This window comes from Stenella coeruleoalba (genome assembly GCF_951394435.1).
Source record: "Stenella coeruleoalba genome assembly, chromosome: 20".
NCBI lineage: Eukaryota > Metazoa > Chordata > Mammalia > Artiodactyla > Delphinidae > Stenella > Stenella coeruleoalba.
The window spans coordinates 40,846,332-40,864,564 of record NC_137166.1 but is presented as its reverse complement, the minus strand read 5'-3'; the positions used below and the strand labels follow the sequence as shown (position 1 = coordinate 40,864,564).

The following is an 18,233-nucleotide window of genomic DNA, read 5'->3' as shown; positions in this document are numbered from 1 at the left end:
TCATATTTACAAAAGACAAACAGAAGTAGGAATAGGGATTGGGTTTCTTTAAGAATGACATGCTAGTGAACTTAAACTGAACGAATGTCAATGGCTGCCTGGAGACCATCTGGTCCATCCCTTTCCCCTTTGGAAGTGTGACCCGAGGCTGAAGAGCAGAGTTCGGTGTCAAACAATGTTCACCTTTAATGGCAAAGCTAGAAGCAGAACCTGGATCTCCTTGTCCTGAAGAACATACTACACCATCCCCTCTCAAAAAATGAAACACAGAGAAGAATTACTATGACCAGAGAAAGTTCTGCAACTCATCAGATGGCCTAGTTAGAAAAAGTTACACACAAAGCAAAATTTAAATGTATTTGGTCTGCACCTCCTCTGAATTCAAGATAGTTATGGACAGTTATTTTTCCTTGAGCAAAAATCAAATCTCATTTTCTTTGCCTCAGCTTTATTAAAGCATAATTGACATATAAAATTGTATATATTTAAGGTATACAATCTGATGATTTGATATACATATACATGGTGAAATGATTACTACAATCAAGTTAACCAATACATTCATGTTGGTCAAAGGGTATAAACTTGCCGTTATGAAATGAGTAAGTCTCTGGTGACCTAATGTATAGCATGGTGACTAGGGTTAACGATACTGTACTCTGCACTTGAAATGTGCTAAGAGAGTAGATCTTAAGTGTTCTGAATCTCAAATTCTGTACAGTCAAGGTTTTATTTATTTTTTTCAGATGTAGGCTAGGTTTATCACTTTCCCCCCACTCATTTTAGAAATATCTATCCGCTTTCATACCAATAATTACAGCACACACCACCTCTAAAGGGTGAAAATCTTATGTTTTCTCTACCTGAGACCTGGCATATCTCCGAAAACATTTTCCTCAGAAAGAAGAAAAGAGAAGTAGCTTGTTTTCCTGCTCAGGAGTGTAAGCTTGGCCACAGAAAGCCATCTTTGTGGAAGTGTGCCAGCGGACGAAAAGGGACACCCAGCGAGAGAGCGGGGAGGGAGTGGGATTCTACCACACAGGCTGTGGGGTGCTGGGTTGGCGCACCGCCCTCATGGACATTCGTATCGGCCAAAATGATGCTTTGGAGCAGCGGTTTTAAAGGTTGAGGTTTTTTCACTTTAGTAGCAAAACCTTAAAAAATAAATTCTATGCAAAGCCTCGTGACACAGACCAGCTGAAGACAGAGTTGCTCTGTTTGGTGTGACAGTGGGGACAAGAGCTCCCCTCCCATCTCTCCCGCCCCTCCAGCCCCCGTGGCAAGTTACTAACGTGCCAAGGTAGGGGTTCTGCAGAACGCCAACGGAGGTGAATGCTTGATCCATTGTGCAATTCTACAAGGTATAAAGGTAGTTACACTCCTTAGGGCTCACACTGGATCCTCTCCTCCCCAGGGGACGCCCCACACAGGGCGGAAGGCATGCTTACATGTCCGTTGGCGATGTCCAGCAGGTCCCGCAGCCGGCAGCCCCGGCGGTGCCTGCGCTCATAGCAGATGCTGTCTTCCAGGATCACGTAGTCGGTGCCAAAGGACCTTAGCAGGGCGTGCACTTCCTCTGGGGCTCTCTTTGCATATATCTGATAGACCTTCAAAACAAGATAAAAATGGAATAGGGCAAAATACCACTTAACTGCTGGGAAGTTCGTCAAGGACTGTCTATTGCTGCAACCTCCCACAGGGGTTGAGTCTAATCGCAGACACCCTGCTCCCCTCACCTCTTCCTGTGCAGGTTGCTCATTCACCTGTAGTCCTGGAGTGTATGTGAGAAATTTCCAAAAAAAAAAAGTTGTTGGGACGGGGGAGAGTGAGTCATGCTGAATACATTTGGATTTGGACACCAAAGATTTAGGATGTATTGAGTTATGAATATATTCATCAGTAGATGCCAATTCTAAGAATGCTTCACCAAGGTAAATAATGCGATTAAGTAAATAAAACACAGTCTCTACCTTTAAAAAGGGGACCTTTAGACTAAAAGGGTCCATTGGGGGTGGTGGTACAGTCTGGAGGCACAGATACTTGTAAGGAGACCCAGCTTCTGCTAGTGGCAGTTGGGGAACAGGACCCCCATAGGGTCCCTGGCCCCAGGCAGGGGCAGCACCCTTGCTCTACTGCTGTCCTGCTGCACTCAGCTTGACCAGGAGACCCTACACTTTATCTTTCTCTCATCCTTCCTGGAGGAAGAGCAACTTGCAGCGCCCAGTGGCAGTTCATCAGGAGGCACGCCTTCCCAGTCACCACCAGCTTCACACACGTTAAGTAAATACACGCAGATGGTGAGTGGCCTATATCCTGGGACTTGGCGCTGGGAAAGGTAGAATGGTGTGTGTGTGTTGGGGGAGGGGTAATGAAGAGAGGAGCTGCTTCCTTTGTTGTCCACTGATGTCTAATGATAGGTCTCTGACTTAAGAGACTGGGTTCTGAGAGCCTAGGTCAGCATGTCTTAACGGATATGCTGAAATGGTGGGGGGTTATCTGCTTCTATTGCTAACACTGTGAGGTCATCCTCTCTACAGTCCAGCACCAGCCTCAGGCTAAGGCATTCCAAGGATCTGAAGGTCATGACTGAAGAAGGGCACTAGGACCTTCAAGGTTATCAGTTTTTAGGACATAAAACTCAGCACCTAGGCAGGGACTGGATCTTGGAGAGGATGGAACACAGGACTCCCTGTGCCTCTGACATGCCTCTATCTGCATCTCTCTCAAGTCAAAGTGGTGGCCACCTCCCAGCTGAACTTTGGGTTCTGGTGATCCAGGTACCCTCCGATCTTCCTCTAGCTAACTCAGGGCCATCTGGAACACTTGGGCTAGTTGAAAAATTCCCATTTTAGCAGGAATCTATGTTAAGACGATTCTCTTAAAAATGGAGTATTTAGTAAAAATCATTTACTTTTAGGCTAGTTAAATCTCACCCCTCAAACAAGACTTTTCAACAAATTTTCAGCCACCAAGATTAAGAAGTGACTGATATAAAACATTAAAAAGTTTGAAACCACTGCTGGCGAGGACTAGGACAGGTACACTTCTGTAGCACTGACTGGAGTGTAAATTGGCAGAATTCGTACAGACCTGGTAATTCTATCTCGATTACAAATGCCCACATCCTGTGACCCAGCAACTTCACTTCTAAGAACCTCATGTGTGGACAGACACTTTGTGCCTGTGCAGAGCGATGCTTATACAGGCCTATCATTTGGGAAATTGCTGTATAATTGCAGAAGACAGGGAAACAACCTAAACGGTCAAATAAAATTTGCCACATCCACGTAACAAAACATTATGCAGCCTTAAAAATGGCAAGGAAGCTGTCGATATGCTGATGTGGAGTGATCTCCAAAATACATGAAATGCCAAAAGAAGCAAGATGTAATTAGTTCTTTTGTAAAAAGGGGGGAAAGAATATGAATTCATGTATATATCCACACACACACATTTGTATATACATAAAATTACCGGTAATGTTATTTGCCTCCTGGGAGGGGAACCAGTAGCTGGAAGACACGGGTGGGATGGAGACTTTTCACTATGTTCTCTTTTGCGTGCTCTGAGCTTTTTTAACTGTGTGGCTGTGTTGCCTATTCTCTCTCTCCCTCTCTCTCTCTCTGTCTCTCTCCCTCTCTCTCTCTGTCTCTCACACACACACACACACACACACACACACACACACACACACACGAGAAACAGCCCATTAAAAAATGTGACCAGTATGTCTCTCCCCCTTTTCCTTCTCCAGTTCAAAGCTCTGAGGACTCTGTCCTCAAACACTCTGCTCTGTACATCTCAAGGTGTTCTCCTCAGTTTACTCTTCTACCCGAGAGGAACAGAATGCCGAAACAGCATGCCTTTAACACACGGGGCAGGCCAAGGTCTAGACTCTGGAGACGCAAGTCCTGACAGGCACTTCAGCTCTGCCTTCCCCTCATAACCTGCAGGTAGCAGAAGCCCCAGCTTTACCGGACACGAGCCAGCCAGGAGAGGCACTCACCGCTTTGGTTCGCTCTCTCAGGCTGTTGTCCTCGTAGTGTGGGTGGTTGGTTAAGGTCCTTCCTGTGCACAGCTTGACGCCGGCCAGTAACTGCATGCTTCCAGCAAACACAGCCTTCCTCGGAGTTTTAGAGCTAAAAGAAAAAGGTCATGAAGAACCTAGGGGCAAGACAGGAATACAGACGCAGACCTACTAGAGAATGGGCTTGAGGATATGGGGAGGGGGAAGGATAAGCTGGGACAAGGTGAGAGAGTGGCATGGACATATATACACTATCAAATGTAAAATCGATAGCTAGTGGGAAGCAGCCGCATAGCACAGGGAGATCAGCTCGGTGGTTTGTGACCACCTAGAGGGGTGGGATAGGGAGGGTGGGAGGGAGACGCAAGAGGGAGGGGATATGGGGATATATGTATATGTATAGCTGATTCACTTTGTTATAAAGCAGAAACCAACACACCATTGTAAAGCAATTATACTCCAATAAAGATGTTTAAAAAAAAAAGATTTTAGAGTCTAAATTAACCTCACTGCTAAGGCTTCCATGAAGATAGCATCACACACTCAGGATCACCCAGCTATGTTAGGAAGGGCTATGAGTCGGGAAAAACACAGGAGGCTGCTCGAGATTCTGATTTGCACTCAAACTGTTTTATGAAATTTTTCCTGTCCGTTTTTGACAATGATTGGGAAGCTTCTCATTTACTGTTTTGATGGGTTTACTCTTATAATGAATTGTCTTAGGATGTGGGTATCTCCTGAGTCTTCTAGGCTAAAACCCACAACCCTCTCCTGCTCTTGTTCCAAAGAGGCAGATTCTAACACTAGGCCTTAGAAGCCTGCCAGTGCTTTTTGTATTAAACTTAACTAAAAGGGCTGCCTAGAGTAAAACAAACTATAAAGCCAGAAACTGCAGTTGCCGTGAGTCAATTCCAAGGGTTTTTGGTTAAAACAAGAAAAAAAGATGACAGATATTACTATAAATTACTTTTTAGAAAAAAAGAATTAGTAAAAACAAAAGACCACGGAAAGAAGATTCTGAACTAGCAGATATCTTCTTATCTTATACTCAGTATGAAGATGTACAATATTTCTGATGCGGAAGCAGAAATATTTTATGTATTCCTTTCCTTTAGTCCTGATTATGAAAGACTACATGCATCTTAAGGAACACAGGGTATTCTGGTATTAAATTAAGATCTCACTTTCCAATTATCACCAAGCTGTGATTCTCTGCCTCTCCATGGGATGCGAGGGACAGTGATGGAGGGCCAAGGAAAGACTTCCTGATTTCTGTGAAAGCATCTTTCCTTTTCCCCCGGAAAAAAAGAATCTTAGTAGTTCATTTAATTCCCTTCCATTTTTTTTTTTAAAACCTGGGAGCCACCTGCAAATCAACGAGGTGTCGTTTTATTGTGAAGAACATACGGCTGTTCCATGGACTCTGCTCGATGCACCATCTCCGATACAGGCCCAGTAGTAATACTGCAAGGTATACTCACCCTTCCTGTGTTAACAGCAAGGAGTGTGTGGCTGCTAGGGTGAGTTAAAATGATGGACATAGTTCTTTTGAGAAGGAGTCTAACTGAAATCATTAAAACTCAACCTACTTTACAGAAAAAGCCACAGCAGGCCGTTCTCCTCAATGTTTCTGGACATTACGGCATGAAACTTGCTCTAGTGTTCGAGTTTCTAAGAGAAGCCTCATCATATTCACATATTCCGGGAGGATGTTCTACTTACTCCATTTTAATGCTAAGACTACAGCACGAATGCCACCCAACAAAGGCCTCTGGATGTCTACAAGCAAGGCATCCTACAGCTCAAGCTGAAACAGTTACAAGTAATTTACTTTTGGAAAATGCAAGATTTTCTAACAATGACACTCTCGTTCACTCAAATTCCAATAAGCTTTCTTAAGTGATGAAAAAGTGGATAGAATTACAAGGAGCACCCAGGGAATGACACAATCTTCACCCTCCCTCATTCCTGTCAGACCCCAGAATGGATTACAAGAGAAAAACTTTTATGTGAACTTCGCTGTGCTTCATAGGATGTCATCATTCTGACAACCAGACCCAGGAACACAGGCATAAATAGATGTCTGCTCTGTCCCCCTGAACCAGCAATTTATAAGGAGTTCTTGACATGTGTCCCATGTGGTCAGGGAAACAGGAGGGATTAAATGAAAAGAGGTGCACTGAGTTCCTTAGTGAAAGGTTTATATAAAAATTCCATTTTATTCAATGAATACTTACTAAACGCTTAGTCTGTGCCATATATACAATGCTGCCCTCATTTATAGTGGACCGTGATTGCTAAATACAATAAATATGAACAAATAAAATTAAAGAAAATGTGTCACTATTTTTCCAAACCAGTCTTCTTTCCTTCCGTATACTCTTAACTGGCACAAACCATTCTACTGCAATAAGTTATAAAATTAATGCCACAAAGTGGCTGCCTTTGGGTCCTCTGAACCAAAGAGATTTAGAATGCAGGGAGAAGATGAGTCTGGTCTCCATGTCTGGCAAAGCATGAGGTAGAGGGGAGAGCTAACAGAGAGAGAACCATCCTGGTCTGTACAGTCTTACTGCCTAAGAGTGCCAAACTTGTCTCTCTTCACAAACAACAAACCCAGCAGCTGAGCTGACAGTATCCATTCAAATCTTTAGGCTGTCTCAGCATCATCATTTTGAATATATAACAGGATTCAGCATCAGGGAGATGCACAGAGCTGTTTCTAGTTGTGGCAGAGATAGATGACTGGCCTGGTATCTATTCATGGCTAATGACAAAGGTTTCACACACGCCCGCCCCCCCGCCCCCTTCCTGGGCCATCATCACAATACTTTGATGAGTTATACAGTTCACAAAGGTTTAAAATGTCAAAAATCCTAAACTGCTTGCTGGGGAGTTATAAGGTTATTCTTTATTCAGCTAAAGGTTATTACTGAGGGCCTGCTATGTGCAGGGCTGGTGATACCCGGTCTTCAAGAAGCTTACTGGCTAATAGACTCAGCTCTCATTACAGGCAAACACTTCAAAACAAGCCCATAGTTAGTCCACCACATACTGACGACTGCTTTCTGTGGGCCTGCAGCTATGCTGGAAATGGAACACATCAGACACAGTAAATACGGCGTCTCTCCTCTGTAGGCTCTAAGAGCACTTGCCGCTCCCTGCCGCCCCAGTGGGTACGGTCCCCAAGGCAACAGCAGCCATCACCAGGTGAGCAAGTCATGTCACATGACTGCTTAGAGTTGAGGAAAAAATGGAACAAAGTTCATTCGATTGTGACAAGTTTTAACGTTTGGCCTCATTAGTAAAGAGTCAGGATGTTTAAAAGAAACGCAGTCCGTCTCAACTGCCGGTGCCACAATCCTCTGGATTTCTAACAGTCTTTCACTAAAGGTCCTTGGTTTTATTTTAAATAGCAAAATACAAGTACCCTAACGGATTAGATACATTTCTTTGAAAACGACTGACTTCCAAGCATACCGGAGATGATGTTTATTCACTTGATTGTCTAATTTGGTTGTATATGCTAGCCCTATGGTAAATCTGGGATATTTAACTGCTCTCTTAAATATTTAAGTTTATCCATAAAGCAAATGCAAAAAGTAAAACAAGCAAAGTGAAACAAAATGAAAAAAAATCACATTTCCTAGACTTTAAAAACCTAGATTCGCAGTATTTTACATTCTCTGTGGTAAACTCAGTAGGCAAAGGGAGAAGGGATTCTTTGTCTTTAACTTAAAATATGCAGTATGACAGATGTAATGATGGGTATTCTTCCTTCAGATACTTTTGCTGACACAGTCTGTGGTCTGTGTCTAAAATAGCTAATGTGCTTTTATCCACTGAATGACACTTCTCTATTATAGAAAAACAAAGCAATTTTTACCAATGTTTGAACAAATGATGTATAAAATGAAAGAATAATTTGTTTTTATAGTTCTCTGCCAAGCTCCATAGCAGGCTGCCCAACCTGCAAACCATTTATTCTGTAAGAAATGTCACTAAATAATGACAAGGACTCACAGGTCAAATGGATTTACATTATATAATTTAAATGTCATTCCAGGAAGACCTGATGGCATTTTGAACAAATAATCTCATTTATTTTTGAAGCTCTAAGCTTCAACAAGTTAATTACTGTTGAACTAATGGGGAAACTAAGCATTATAATATAATGTGTGAACATTTGTTTTATCTACACTTCAAAATTTATAGAATTATGCAAATGCCACAAAATGATTCATTAAGTATAAAAGAGGCTTACAGGCATTTAAGGTCTGAACTTAACCTACATCATGTTTAAAATATACAGTAATTCTCTCTGCTTTGATTAAACGTGAAGGAAGTTTGGTCCATTTTCTCAGGCCCATTGAGAAAATATTGCACATGCAGGCTTCATCACTGGAAAGAAACTATTTCTAGCGAAAATCTCCTAAAGCCAAGTAGGTAAAATGTCGCACTTCAGAAGTCAAATCTACAGTCTATCTGAATTGCACAATGTCAAAGAAATGTTTCAGGAGCCAAAAATGACACACTCTAAGGAACGAGGTATGAGCTACCAACTGCTGTGACAGTTGGCCTTGATGAGGTAAACGTGCTTTCTAATCACACATAAAACCTACAAAAGTACCACCTGGGTTTTGCTGAAAGAGATGCCAGAAAGTAAGAAAACAAAAACAAAAAACCAGGTTTTTAATCTTTGTATTCAGGAAACATCATCAGTAAAAAGGGGTTAATGTGAACACACGCATTTAAATCTGCTGGGAAACAGGGCGTGCAGCACCTCAGTATAACGTGGACGGCAGGCAACCAGCCCGGTGAACACACAGGCCGGGGTTGTGGAAGGCATGCGGATGTCGCCCTACTTCTCATAGGGAAGACTCTGGGGGCCTGACTGCAAAAGATCCTTGCTGATTAAAGAGAATTGAATCCCGAAGCATCAACCATGAAGCCCCAAGTACACGAGGCAGACTGGGAGATGGCGGTAGCTTCTTCTTAACACTTTACGCAAGAGTTGCCCTGTGCCAAAGTGGAGGGTCATTTGTGTCCCCTCGAGTTTCTGCAGGTCACTATTCCTTGTTCTCACTCATCCCGGAGGGCAGGCAGCCATCCTGTAAGGGAAGCTGCGCTCCCACCCCAATAGATGCTGTCACGACCGCCCTGACAAAGGACAGATGTGAGTGTATCACTTTGGTCATTTGAGAACAGAAGCAGACAGGATGGGGAGGAGGTGTTCCTCACTAACAGTGCTGGGTGGGGACCAGAGGTCTGGCTGCTGCCTTTAGACAATTTCAAACAGATTTTTAGATACACTCTGTATCCTTAGCCCACAGCCTTTTCTCTAGCTCAGACCTACTAATATCACAGACACTGTGTGACTAATCAAGGTAGTGGAGTGAAAGTAGGTTATACTTCATGTTTTAAAAACAGAAGAAATCAGGGCAGGTTAAAAGAATAATAAATGCATGCACTTGTGTTTGGAATTGAAGTCTACAGACCAGAGCTGATTTAAATGTTGATTTAAACAAATACACTTTGTGTCTAAACAGACCCTATTTTGGCATACATTCATCATCACTTAAGCTTATTTCACAAACATGCCTAGCAGCTATTTTGCAAAAACAATAATTTAGATTTGAAGACTTTGAAGGGAAAACAGGCAAGATTAGATCACAATAGAACCAATTTTTTGGAACAATACAAATCCTTCAGTTACTGAGAATTTTTAAAAAGTGAAAAGAGTAAGTCTACATACAGGGAGAAGAACTGTTAGTAAAAGGAGAATGTAAGAACAAAGACCACTTCCCCAAATGCAGAGTAAAAGATTATCTTCTTTACACATGGAATAAGCTCTCATCCATAATTTTTCAGAACCAGATATGTTATTTTAAATAATTTTCTGTGAGCAAAAGCATGAAAATAAAGGCGTTACAAAAAGTATATCCTGTCTGACACAGCCAAAGACAACTCTGCTAGGATAAAATTTTAATGACACTACAATTAATTCCTAAAAGGCTGGGGAGTAGAGGTGAGATGTTTTAAAATGCCAATCCAAGTAGATCCAGAAGATCTGCCACCTTCAGGATTCTACCAGACTGGGTACCCTACACCATTCCTATCAATGGTGCAATTTGAAAAATAGAAAATATCAGCCTCACCTTCAGATGCACATGTCATAAATTTCCAGTTGACTATAGCTAATGCAAAAGTAATTAGCTTTTCTTTATATGAATAACCCTCTTTTCCCTTACACAATAAATACTGAAGGAATTACTTACTCTATAATTGTCTGCCATGATTTAAAGTTAAATAAATATATAAAGACAAAGCACCACTTCGTACCCTCAGCACTGAAAATATATGAAAAATTATACTCATTGCATCTAGTCAACCCAGTCCAACATTGGGACCAAAGCCACATGTATATTTTAGATACAAATCTCTATAAAATCCATGTATTGTACTCAAGAGACCTAAGCTATCAAACATTTACCATCTCTTAATACACAAGCAGTGCTCAACTGTACTGGTTAGTAAACATTAGTCACCAGCAAGTGCCAATATGGCTACTAAAATTCTAAGCGATGGAGACAATACAGCCGATGCTTTCAGAATATGTCACATAAGATTTGCGACACCTGTTTAAGTGTGAATAATTACACTGCTGCTTTTTGGTTATAAAATAGGGAAATACAATATTACAGGGCACAGGAATGCTGCTCTGGGTAAAAAAGTTTATTTTTGCTGGTGGGAGGCAGGTTTCATTAACAAAACTTTGAAAAACACAAGTCTCATTCTGATGCTGAATGCTGAGGCAAAGCAATCGTGCAGGCAAAAATACAAACCAATATAACAGGAAAGCATTATGATGTTCAAGAAAGGAAAAGCTCTAGCTTTTGAATTTTAAATTTTCTCTAGGCCTAATCTTGGGCAATATGTAGTTAAAATGAAATCTGCACTGAGCTAGTATGACTCTAATTAACTGTAGTTTACAGTATAATTTTTAAGTGATTAACAAGGAAAGAATATTTTATGTGTCAGTATTAATAGAAAATTTGAATGGTATTAAAATGAAAGAAATGATAAAGATAAAATTGGCAGAGAATATAAAACTTTATTTCCATTGCTGTCACTGGTTTGAAATGCATCCTCTGATTCTGTTTCCCTCTCCGTATTGGTACTTTCCCTTCTTCACGGGATTGTGGTTAGAGAGAATATTTTTTGAATGGAAAGAAATTATTTGCAAATATAGAGTTTTAAAGAAAAACTTGAGAATGAATGTATCTTCATAATTAGATTCAGAAAAAAACCAAAAAAACAAAAACCAAATGAGGTCTACAGTGACTCTTAAAAGGCACTTTAAATTTAAAAGTTAAAAAAAAAAAATCCTCTTACTTAATCCAGTTCATCAGCTCCACTGTATCTGGATCATAGAATTCTCTCAACTCGGAGAGCTCATCCATCATTCCTGGCCAGAACTGAAATTAAAAACAAAACTAAACAAAACCAAAATCCACCCCCAGACCCACAACTATCACTAGATTAAAGTGAAAAAGGAGAAACTGCATATAACTTGTGAACTAAATAAACGTGGTAACTGGAATATTAGAACTACTTCACTTCTGCAGTCAACCCTTCTAGTGTAAGTGAGATGAAGTCTGAGAAAAGTTTCCAAAATTATTGTGAGCTGGAGCTAATTAGAAGTAGAGGTGTTGCCAACTTTAAAAAATGAGCTTTTATTTTACACTAATAAAAATGCTATTGTATGTGGTGTTAATATCTAGTAAAACATTAATTTGGATATGACAGGAATAGCAACCATGAGAAAGTTCACAGGATATGAGATAAATGTGACTGACTAACTTCATGTAATTTATCTTTAAATGCAGAATGTACCCTGTAGAAGACAGCACCATTTTAGAGCTGCAAAAATGCTTTGGAATACAGAATCTCATTTTATCCTCACAACTCCTCGGGAGACAGATGACGCAGAAGGCATCATCACCATGGCTATTTATTTTTCATTTTACTAGTCTGGAGACCTCGGCTCAGAGAGATAGATAACCTGAGTTGCTCAGATCACAGTGGCAGAGTCACAACTGGAAACTTTTCATTGTGTGATATGGTGATTATATTGTTTAAACTAGAAATCTGGGCAAATGGTTTGATGAATATTAACATAATTACAGGTACAAAGGGAGAGAAGAATATTTGAAAGTAGGACGGTCCAGGAAAATCTGGTACATCTGAGTATTATATTTATGCCACTGGTGCCTCCTACTCAACTTGAGTAACTTAAGCTATGCAGATATAATGTAAAAATACACTCTGAATCCACTGCTTTTCTAATATAACTTGTCTGTGTAATTCAACAACTAATTAAATGTTCACTGTTTTATCGAATGGCAGTTGGCTAAAAAGACTTGATCATCTAAATACATGCTAAGGTGAACTGCAGAACTCATTTCCTATATTGGAATAGAAGCCCAGTGATAATGTATCTACATTTCATTAAAGTTGCAAGTATAATCTTTTTTATTTAAGAACCACTAACTGGAAGCAAAGTGGCACCTGACTGGTCTATGGATGTTTTTTTTATCCCTATCACTTTCTTATCTTGTCATTTCATCTTTGGCCATTTTTACTACTCATTCATATCTTGTCTCCTGGGTGGGTAAGTCAGGAAAATTGCTGGTGCTTGTGACAGAAAATCAGGTGTCAGCACTACTAGTCCTAGGTTTCAGAAGAGATGTAATAAAAATTACTGATTAAATGATACCTCTATAAGATTCCAATTATCCATTATCCCTATTAATTTTGATAACAATAGAATACCAACTTTTAAATGATGTTTTAATTATTTTTGTATAAAACATATTTTGAAATCTGTGAATTCAGTGGTTATTAGATATTTTTTCTAGTTTGAAATTTGCTGTTAATTCTGAAAATGTTAATATCTGGTAACACAGTCTTATGATAAACTTCTTAAACAACGTGAAAACAAATGTTGAATTAACTAAATGCTGTTCCTAAATGATTAGCAGTGTTTATATGAGATTTTAGGTATCCAAATAAGTTAATTAACATGAGAGCAATAATGTTATTAAACTCTTGATTTTAGAGTGGAGACTAGCACATACTTTTCCCTTTTAAACAGGATTATCCTAAGCAGACATATAGCAAAATAAGTATTATGAACAAGAAAATTTGAAATCCTCATTATAGTGCTATGTAAAACTTAAATCAGGCTTTGAAATATTAGTTCGGATTTCTTACAGATAAATCTGTTCAATAGTTGGAAAACATATTCAGTTTCATACATAAGATCTTTATTTTCTTTGTGATTTTGTATTAAAACACAAATACAGTTTTGAGAAGCTGAAATACGTAAACTGTTTTATACAGTGAAAGCTGGATGCGTTAAGATTTCTCCTGAAGTCCAATACCGAGAGAGGCGAGGCCATCTGTCTTCGGAAGGATTCTTCAGAATGACTACTAACTCTCTTACTCAGGGTACATCTACAAAGATTCCCTGAGGAAATGATGGCCTTTTCAGTGCTATCATTGGTTCTTCCATAGCACTGGTTCTCAAGAGGGGCTGGGGGAGGGATTCTGCCACACCCGCAAGGGGACATTTTTGATTGTCACAACTGGAAGTTGGTGCTATTGGCATGTAGTGGGTAGAAGGTACGGATGCTGCTAAGTGTCCTATAATGCACAGGACAGCTACTAAGACAAAGAATTATCTAGACAAAATGTCAACTGCCGCTGCTGAGAATCCCTGTTCTCTGCAGGGGGTTCTCAAGTTTGATGGTGCATTAGCACCACCTGCAGGGCTGGTTAAAACCTGGATCACTGGACCCCACTCCCAGAGCTCCTGATTCAGTAGGTCTGGAGTAGGACCCAAACATCTGTATTTCTAACAAGTTCCCAGGTGATGCTGATGCTGCTTGTTTATTTCTTCTATAATGTCCTTCCTCAATGTTATCAAGAACAAGAGACTTAAGTCCTCAAGTAGCTATTAAAAAATCAACAAATTTTCAAATAAATATTTGAGACATAAAGGAACTCAGCCTACACACAGAGACAGTGGGAAAGGACTGTTACGGTGTGTGTATGTCTTTAGTGGTGAGACAGGAATGATGATGAGCTGCATCTTCTCTGTGAGGAGGGTGCTTTATCCCTCAGAATCAATGTGTAATAAAGCTACCTCATTCATCATTAAACATATACTCTGCCTAATCCTTAATTGTTGCTTTCCAGATGTTTGTAAGAAGTTTCATTTATTTACCGTAGAGCAATAAAATTCCCAGAGGCATGGTGGCAGAAATGACCTATTTCTATGTTTTCTAGTATCTGGGAGTTGGCACAGTGGTCCACCCATAACAGCAAATGTTTTGATAGATAGGAACACGATAGAACATAATTTTTTGAAATATTTACAAGAGAATTGTCTAACAGTGATTATCACACATTTCTTTTAGCCTAAAACCTTTGCTTCAAATAAAATCTTACATGAAAATATAAGCAAATAAACCCAGAAGCTGAGCTGCCATAGCTGATCCTTTCTGTAGGAGAGTCCCACCCGCCTCCCCACTCCCTTTAGCTGCCCTCCCAAATCAGGAACTGTACACAGTAGAGTCTGAAATCCATTGTTCTACCTTAAAATAAAGTTTGAAGAAAAAAATCTAAACTTAAAAAATATGTAAGATTTTTTTTTAAAAGAGAGCATAAGAGCTCAGTTGGATAAAACAATCCTAGCTACCTGCCCAGGTAACAATTCAGGTCTCTAAATCTCAAAGGTGTGATGAAAGGCTCACTGTCTCATATGGAGGAGTCTCAGAATTGAAACACAGTTAATGCTGTTTCAGAAATCAGTCAACTGAGAATATGAAGAATTTCTTTATTTCCTACTGAAACTGAAGGACATAATAAGGCTAAACTGAGACTGTATTTATATGTGCCCAGCCCTCTTACAAAGATGATTTTAAGCATCTAATAAAATATGTAGGTTAACATAAGATGCATTTTAGGATCTTACTCTTATAAAAAGCATGTAACAGGGAAAACTAATTTTTCTCCTTTATTCACCTCAAAATAGGTCTGAAAACATCTTTATTTTCAGAATTTGCATCAGCTGACTAGTAAGTCAAAACCAAAATTAATTAGAATAATTAAATTGTAGTATTTTTTGTTATAATGTTTTTACCTGTTAAATCCCATTTTGGGAAGAACATCAGTCTTCCTATCGATGTCAGCTGCCATAAGAAGCAGCTAAGTAGGTATTTGTAAGTTCTGCAAAGCACTCTACTTGCCAATGACACACAAAGTACACTGAGTCAAAGCAATTATTCTGCTAAATAGATTAAAGACAGGAATGAGGACAATCAACCTTACCTTATAGCACAGATACAGCAGTATTAATATCGGTATTGAATATCGCATTATACATATCTATATAAGAAAGACATTATTTAGATTACAAGTGTTTGGAATATTTTTGCTTTTACATTTTTGCTTTGTAAATACATTTTTTTTAAACAACAAAAATATAATTTAACAGAGCATGAGTCTCTGATACGCAAGACAACTGAGTCAATCATTCGTAAGCTATTTGTAGCTCCTACCATATTGCCACCTAGTGAATTTATAGGGCAGAACCACCCAGAACTGCACTTATGGGCCATTAATCATTACTGTACACTTAGTAGTAATTATGTTTATATTATAATACTTAACAATAATAGCGATAACTCTGGATAATGGGATTATTGGTGATTTTTAATTTTCCTTTTTGTGCTTTTCAGTATTTCCAAATTCTGTATAATGAACATATCTAACTTATGGTCTGGAAAAAAATGATTTAGAAAATAAAGCTAAAATTAAACAAAATTATTTTAAAATAATTCCTTATAAAATCATAATGTATCAATTATTTGTAGCTTTAAATTTTAGTATCCATTTTATCAAATTGATGTATGGACAACTGAAAAAAAAAAACCCAACAGAATTGTTAATTAAAGAAATACTAGAAGTCACAAAAATGAAATGGAAAAAGAGATAGCACTGACCCTCTTTGGGTTATAAAGATGGATCAACTTCAGAAGTAACTCCCATATTTCAGGGCTGCATAAGCCAAATGATGCAAACACACACATATGTGATGTCCAGAGGTACTTCATTCTGTAAGAAGAGAAGCAGGCAAAGGTCAACAGTGCTAGCTGTGTAGAAACCTGGAGTCTGAGACAGCTGTATTATTTGTGATAGTAAAATCTTACTAAAACTATGCAGAGACCGTTGCCAAGGGGTTACTTATTAATTCCATTGCCTTTTGAGAACCATCATATAAGTAAAAGTAGAGGAATATTGGCAATTAGGAAAAAACTGGTTATAAATACTATTTTGTACTGGGAGAAGATAGTAAACAAGGACTTTTTTTTTTTTTTTTTTTGCGGTACGTGGGCCTCCCACTGCTGTGGCCTCTCCCATTACGGAGCACAGGCTCCGGACACGCAGGCTCAGCGGCCATGGCTCACGGGCCCAGCCGCTTCGCGGCATGTGGGATCCTCCCGGACCGGGGCACGAACCCGCGTCCCCTGCATTGGCAGGCGGACTCTCTACCACTGCGCAACCAGGGAAGCCCCAACAAGGACATTTTTATGGGAACCATAATCATTAATGAAGATGATCATCAGTTCCCAAATTATATTGCTAAACTATGTCAGGTAAAGAGTGGTCAAATAAAAAAATAAACAGATAAAACAAAAATACCTCATTGTACTCAATGCCAAGAATCCAAACAGAATCGTATGTATTAAATTGTAGGCAGTTTCTGGTTTCAGGCCGATTCTGTACTCTCCCATTTTATACATGGATTGCTGATTTGTAGAATCACTGCATAAAATAGTACATATACAAAAATTAAAGCTGGGTAACTAATTTTAATTTAGTTAAATCTTTCTTAAAGAAGAAGATAGAAGGACTTCCCTGGTGGCGCAGTGGTTAAGAATTCGCCTGCCAATGCAGGGGACACACGTTCCAGCCCTGGTCTGGGAAGATCCCACACGCTGCAGAGCAGCTAAGCCCATGCGCCACAACTACTGAGCCTGCGCTCTAGAGCCCGCGCGCCACAGCTACTGAGCCCATGCCCTGCAACTACTGAAGCCTGTGCGCTCTAGGGCCCACATGCTACAACTACTGAGTCCATGTGCAGCAACTACTGAAGCCCACGTGCCGAGAGCCCATTCTCCACAGAGAAGCCACAGCAATGAGAAGCCCACACACCGCAATGAAGAGTAGCCCCCGCTTGCCACAACTACAGAAAGCCTGCGCACAGCAACGAAGACCCAACGCAGCCAAAAATAATAACTAAAAAAAAAAAGAAGAAACCTATGCCTTCATATATTTAGAAATGTTTTATTTCCCTAAGATAAAGTGAATCAGCTCTGATCAATTTTGAATTTGTTTATGAGGCTAAAAGTGTCATAATATAAATGCATTAATAATTAGAGTAACTAAAACTGAACAAATTTCATTTTAATTTAAGCAAAACCTTAAAGTCCTTCAATCCTTTAAATTATAAGAGATAGCAAAAAAATATTATTTTGGAATCACTGAAACTACAAGAGATCTTTAGAGATGTCATAGTAGTTACTCATATCTTTCTAGTTTTTACAAGTAAGTAAAAATGTATCCATGAACTTGGAATTCAGTTCCTTTACGAACCAACGATCACATTTTTAACCTACCACAATACCTCATTACATATAACTAACATGATTTTTAAAAAAATTAATTTAATTTTGGCTGCGCTGGGTTTTTGTTGCTGCGCGTGGGCTTTCTCTAGTTGCGGTGAGTGGGGGGCTACTCTTTGTTGCGGTGTGCGGGCTTCTCATTGCGGTGGCTTCTCTTGTTGCGGAGCACAGGCTCTAGGCACACAGGCTTCAGTAGTTGTGGCATGCGGGCTCAGTAACTGTGGCTTGTGGGCTCTAGAGCGCAGGTGCAGTAGTTGTGGCGCACGGGCTTAGTTGCTCCGCGGCATGTGGGTTCTTCCCAGGTCAGGGCTCGAACCGTGTCCCCTGCATCGGCAGGCAGATTCTTAACCACTGCGTCACTAGGCAAGTACCTTAACGTGATTTAAAAAATCAAATATGGCTACATTAAGATGACTGCACCCATAAAATTAACAGTAACCCTTCAACATCAT

General features: G+C 39.7%; 1 protein-coding gene across 2 annotated transcripts in view; it reads right to left on the bottom strand.

The window, feature by feature from the left end:
* Nucleotides 1-18,233, bottom strand: part of DPY19L3 (dpy-19 like C-mannosyltransferase 3) — a 70,850-nt gene that overhangs the window by 202 nt on the left and 52,415 nt on the right. For both annotated transcript variants that reach the window (XM_079908166.1, XM_079908167.1), the window contains 6 exons: nucleotides 16,799-16,921; nucleotides 16,099-16,210; nucleotides 15,425-15,481; nucleotides 11,423-11,505; nucleotides 4,007-4,139; nucleotides 1,449-1,607 (listed from right to left, as the gene is read on the bottom strand). In XM_079908166.1, coding sequence (XP_079764292.1) covers nucleotides 1,449-1,607; nucleotides 4,007-4,139; nucleotides 11,423-11,505; nucleotides 15,425-15,481; nucleotides 16,099-16,210; nucleotides 16,799-16,921 — 667 coding nt within the window. The remainder of the gene's footprint in view (nucleotides 1-1,448; nucleotides 1,608-4,006; nucleotides 4,140-11,422; nucleotides 11,506-15,424; nucleotides 15,482-16,098; nucleotides 16,211-16,798; nucleotides 16,922-18,233) is intronic.